A 6,000-nucleotide genomic window follows, 5' to 3' on the forward strand; every position below is an offset into this window, starting at 1 on the left:
TGCATTTTTCAGAGCAAAAATTAATATAAGACATTGTCTTATTTTCGGGGAAACACGGTATGATTTCTTGTTTAACGTATACATCACATATACTGCAACACTGCATTTGATATGCTTCTGCATATCAAATGCAGTGTTGCAGGATAATGCACCATGTCATAAGGCCCGAATCATCATGGAGTGATTCAAGGAACATTCTAGTGAATTTTAAGTTGTGTTGGCCTCCAAATTCACTTGATATCAACAATCCAATCCAACATTTGTAGTTCCACCTGGGAAACCAAATTTGTGCTGCCGCATGCCACCTTGCAATGTTCGGGAACTGGAGGACCGACTGGTGAGCGCCTGATACCAGATACCTCAGACTATCTACAGCATCTTGTCGAGTCAACACCTCATTGCGTGTTGGCAGTTTTGTGGGCGAAATGTGGTCCTACGTTGTATTAACCTATTCGATGTTGAAATTTTTATTTGTTGCCTGTGATACCATGTTGAATTTTCGTCGATGTTAAGCCTAAATTTTTTTTAAAAAAATAATAATTGTGTTTACTGTATCGTAAAAATTATTTTTTTATGTTTCACAAACAAAATAAATATATTGAATAATATAGAAACAAAAAAAATTATATTTTAAAAGTTTGTTTTAATATAAAAATTGTGATGCATAGCGACATCTAGTATCAAAAACGTTCCGATGTAAACACGAAAATATTTGGGATCGCCCACGCAGATCAATGAGGTCAACACGAATATTTTCGGGAGCAACGTAGGACAGGTTAAAGGATTATATTTTGCCTAAAATCTGTATATAATGGGAATTTTATAGTATTATAAAATCTTTTGAAGTATGATTTTAAGATGCATAGCAAATTGGGAATATGGGAGGAAAGAACTTAAGTTCGAAGTAATTTATCAAAAGTACATGGAATGCTAGTAACAAATATTATTAGATTTAATGTTATTTTAAATTTTAGAATTATGCTAAATTAGTATTATAAATTTATTATTTTTTTAATAGGTCGTCGTGGAGGTTATGNGTAAATACGAAAATATTTGGGATCGCCCACACAGGTCAATGAGGTCAACACACATATTTTCGGAAACAACGTAGGACATGTTAAACAGGTGGTCATAATGTAATGGTTCTATATTCTTTTTGTTATGTTTTCTATATATTATTTCAGTTTTGTTATATATTTTTCTTTGCATTTTCATTTATTTTTAATCGTCTGGTTTTTTACATTTGAAATGTTTGTATTTCAGAATGTTATATTTGAATTATCATTGTATTTATTCTTAACTTTTGAATTTGTGTTCCACTTGAAGAAGGTCAGCAAAATATAGATGAAACATTAAATAAAGTTTTAAATGTAATAATCACTTCACGCCAACTTTTTCAATATCAAAGGTTACACTTATGTGTTGTGGCATTACAAATGGTGACTGTTTAGAGTTTGGATAAGTTCACAAGAACTTTTGATAACATACAGTTACCATCATCAGGTGTAAATTGAATACAACAGTTTTATATTTTGAAACTTTCAAACAGCTTATTAATTTGAACGAAGAAGCTAGATAGAACACCAATTTAAATTGAAATTGGAATATAGTTTGAAAATATTTTTGCACAGCAGTATGAATGATGTAGTACAGTAGACTCCCCTATAACATGGTAGATATGTTCTGTGTTGTATGAATTCTGTGTTGTAAGAGTCACTTAAATACATGGGCCAATCACAGCCCAATACGTGTGCAGTTTAGTGGCTATGGTTGTTTGAATGGTTTTCTTCCATAAAATTAATCAATTCTAGACTAATTTGACTCAACATTTCCAAATCACATATAATCTTTTGGGAATAATTTATATAAACCATGTTATAAACAAAAAGTTGTAGGATTACTTACTGAGTGCGCATCGTTTGAAGACACCAATGCTTAAGCTTGTTTTCGTCATGGAGCAGCTCACCGAACGGTGGGCGCATGTTTCCTGATAAGTTATTTTTCTGTGAAAAATTTGCTGAACTTTGGAGACATCATTAATATAAATATAATTTTTATGGCCGTTAAATAATAAATGATTTTTAGTAGGTCCGCTGCTTGTTTAACTCCTTTGATACCCTTGTTCCAATTCAAATGCAACTAAGAAATCCATAAAAAATTTTATTTTTTATATGAAATAATTATTTCCACTTAAACGTGAATCTGACATCCAAAAAAATTTCCGGGAAATAATTTCCGCAAAATAAAAACCTCTCCAGAAAGTGTTTTTACAAATAAAGTATATGAAAAAATAAAAATAATTTAAAATAAATGCTTTTATTTGAAAAATATAGCTGTAAGGATTGTTATTCTTTGGTTTAACAAGGCGTGAAATTTCACATGTGCAGTCTACATTGTTTACAAACTGGTTGACCTTGAGAACAGCTGGAGTCCACTTTCCCAGATAGTTCTCATGTACTCTTCAGGGGACTATTGGTTTAAAGCAGGAAGAAAGCAAACTTATTGCATCTGTTCAAATATAACACAATATTGTCGATTTTAGTGCTATTAAAATACGAGGGGACCGAAAAAAAGTATGGGGAAAAAATTAAGACCATTAGTCAACAAATGCACCCATCCTACATACCATCTGGAAGCTGCCATAGCAAAATTATTTACATCCTTATTACCTCCATCCAACCTTGTAACCATAGCCTCTACAAATGCTAAAACAGTCATTTCTACTAAACTAAAAGACCTCCCTGCTAATGCATACCGCTTGTTTAAGGTTGACGTTGTTTCCCTTTACCTGTTGGTACCATATTTCAAGGCCATCATGCTCATCAATGCTCTGCTGCTCAACTCCGTGTACCCAACTTCACATGTAATACATTTATGTAGAGCTCTCCTATTCATAACTGTAAAACAATTATTTTCAGTTTAATGGCGCAATATATAAACAAACACAGGGTGTACCAATGGGATCCCCACTATCACTGGTGTTAGCAGAACTCGTTATGTGCAACATAGAACAGCGTACTTTTAATGCCCCTCTGACCATCCAATATTCAATAATGTATTTACATTATGTAGATGACGTACTACTTGCGTGGGAAGGTTCCACAGACAATTTAGAGCAGTTCATTCAAATGTTGGCATCTGTTTATCCATCTATCAATTTCAATCTAGAAGAAGAATTAAATGCCAGAATTTCTTTCTTAGACATAGATATCCAAAAATCTCCTGAGCTTTTGTTTTCTGTTCATCATAAAAATAACAACATACCGCAAATTATTCCTGCAACAGCATTCAAACCCAAAAACTAGGTGAACTCTGCCATAACTTCTCTCATGCAGAGAGCTCTCCTCCTCCCCTCAAACCAAGTGTTGGTAGAAGAAGAATTACAGCTTATTAGTAAAGCGATGCAAGAAGTAGTCAAGATTTTATTATCTCCGGAATTGTGTTAAAAATAAACTATTTCCTCAAACTTTTCTCACTAACAAAGAGGAGCTAAAAATAGCAACCTCCCGTTACCATTTTTAGGTCACGTATCTCTTAAAATAGTATGTCTTTTTAGAGCGAATGGTTTTGTTTTACCGCTAACTACACAACCAAGGCTAAGAAGATTATTATGTAATGATAGAGACATCTTTGAATTGAATGAAAAATTGGGAGTTTATCAAATTTTGTTAAAGCATGATTGATCAGGAGAAGAAACTACCTATATAGGAGCCACGGCCAGAACGCTAACATCTCGCATCACAGAACATCAAGAGGACATCCTAAATAGTAGACCATCAACAGAATTGGCAAAAAAAGTGCTTGATCAGGAATATCAGCCGATCTGGGTCAAAACAAAACTATTAAAAGGATGCAATATTCAAAAAGAACTTTTTATTTGGGAGAACCTATATATATATATATATCGACTCTTACACTGTGCAATGCAACAACTCTAGAAATTCCACAAACACAAATATGGACACGACTATTTAAACATTATAATCTGCATTTCTAGAGCTTCAGCACTGCTTATCACTTATTGTTTGTGAATACATCATCATTCATACTGCTGTGCAAAAATATTTTTAAACTATATTCCAATTTCAATTTAAATTGGTGTTCTATCTAACTTCTTTGTTCAAATCAACAAGCTGTTCAAAAGTTTCAAAATATAAAACTATTGTATTTGATTTACACCTGATGATGGTAACTATATGTTATCGAAAGTGCTTGTGAACTTATCCAAACTCTCACCATTCGTAATGCCACAACATGTAAGTGTAACCTTTGATATAAATAAAATTTTGCTGCATTTCGCGGTTTTTAAGTGTTGTCAGAAGTGCTACAATTTTGAATAACTAAACTTTCAGTTGTATTTGGATAATGTTATATAAAATTAATTTTTTTCTGTTTTTAATCAATTTTTTACATGGAGAAATTTACATTAACAATGTATTTTTTTTTAATTTTTGTTAAATATAAATAAATTTTTATATAATTTAGAAAATTTATTTAAAATTTATTAATTTTATTTATAAAGGTGCCAGCATCATTAATAGATGTTAATGTACTTATGGCAGTTCAGCTTCTGGTAGAAGGAACATCTAGTTGTGAAAAAGCAGCTGATCTTCTTCGTGCTATTCATCAATACATATTATTTGATTTTAGAATTTGGAGCAAAGGTGCTTTTGCTGTGAGAATTGGTAAGAAATTTTTTTTTTTATAATTTTCATATTTTCTTATTTTTTTGAATTATTCTTACCTATAAATTTTTACTTCAAAATTTAATTAAATTATTTAATATCAACATAAAGGTATATAGAATACTCTAGCATTTTATATTTTGGGTGACCAAATATTGTTATGATAGAAGTCACATATTGTCTATTAGAAATATGCAAGATCCACATTCCCTATTGGAATGGCATTTATATTATATGGCAACCTTGGAGCAAGAATGATCCATATTGCTAAATTCTAATTTTGAGATAAATAATGAGAACTTTACACAATATTTTCTATATTTTCTTTTCGGGTCTGGAATGTAACAACAAATTCTGCTTGGATGTGTATTGAATTAGATAAAGCAGTTGCTTTTAAGGAAATTTCACATCCTAAGACTATACACCAAAAACTGTCAACTGTTTCAACTTTGTTTCAACTATTGGTATATAGTTGCCTTTCAACTTTGTACTTTAATCCTTATTTTCTGTCTTCTTTTTCAGTCTAAGTTCAGTTAGTTCTAGTTGTAAGTTAGATTAGGGACTCTTAGCTTGGTATCCAGTTAGGTTAAATTAGATTAGGGTTTGTTAGCTTGAGTCATCTCATTAGGTTCGTCCTAGGTTATGATAGGTTGGTTTAGTTAGTGAATAAGTTAACGTTTAAAATAATAATAATAATAATAATAATAATCTGGTACAAAAAGTTTACATCACTGCACCAGGAACTAGCTAAACATCTAACACACATCATCATCAATCCACAAGACATGCCAAAATTTCTTACTCAGGGCATCACCTACATGAAACCTAAAAACAACAACACCACAGACCCACACAATACAGGCCAATTACATGTCTTCCAACACTCTACAAATTATTGACATCTTGTATCACAAACAAAATATACAAACATGTTGAAGAACACGACATTCTTACAGAACAACAAAAAGGTTGCCGTAGAAATCACAGGGGATGCAAAGAACAGTTACTCATAGATTCAGTCATTCTACGGCAAGCACACAAACAACACAGAAACATACACATGGCATATATAGACTACAAAAAAGCATTCGACAGTGTTCCACACAGTTGGCTGCTACATATTCTACACATGTACAAAATACATCCATCACTCATTGCATTCTTCGAAAACACTATGCAGCACTGGAGAACAACACTTCATCTCAGGGTTAGTAACACTTCCATACAAACAAATGAAATATTCATTAGGCGAAGAATTTTTCAAGGAGATTCCTTGAGTCCTCTCTGGTTCTGCCTAGCCCTGAATCCATTATCC

The 6,000-nt window shown here is 32.2% G+C and overlaps 1 protein-coding gene across 1 annotated transcript in view; it reads left to right on the forward strand.

Moving 5' to 3' along the window:
* LOC111640195 (neurobeachin-like protein 1) overlaps positions 1–5,212 on the forward strand; it is a 30,355-nt gene extending 25,143 nt beyond the window's left edge. Inside the window, exons 13-14 of the mRNA XM_023386197.1 lie at positions 4,523–4,685; positions 5,208–5,212. Of these exons, the coding sequence (XP_023241965.1) occupies positions 4,523–4,685; positions 5,208–5,212 (168 nt within the window). The remainder of the gene's footprint in view (positions 1–4,522; positions 4,686–5,207) is intronic.
* Positions 5,213–6,000: the final 788 nt, after the last annotated feature.

Source organism: Centruroides sculpturatus, unplaced genomic scaffold (assembly GCF_000671375.1).
Source record: "Centruroides sculpturatus isolate CEXI.00-Female unplaced genomic scaffold, Cexi_2.0 scaffold1209, whole genome shotgun sequence".
Classification (NCBI taxonomy): domain Eukaryota; kingdom Metazoa; phylum Arthropoda; class Arachnida; order Scorpiones; family Buthidae; genus Centruroides; species Centruroides sculpturatus.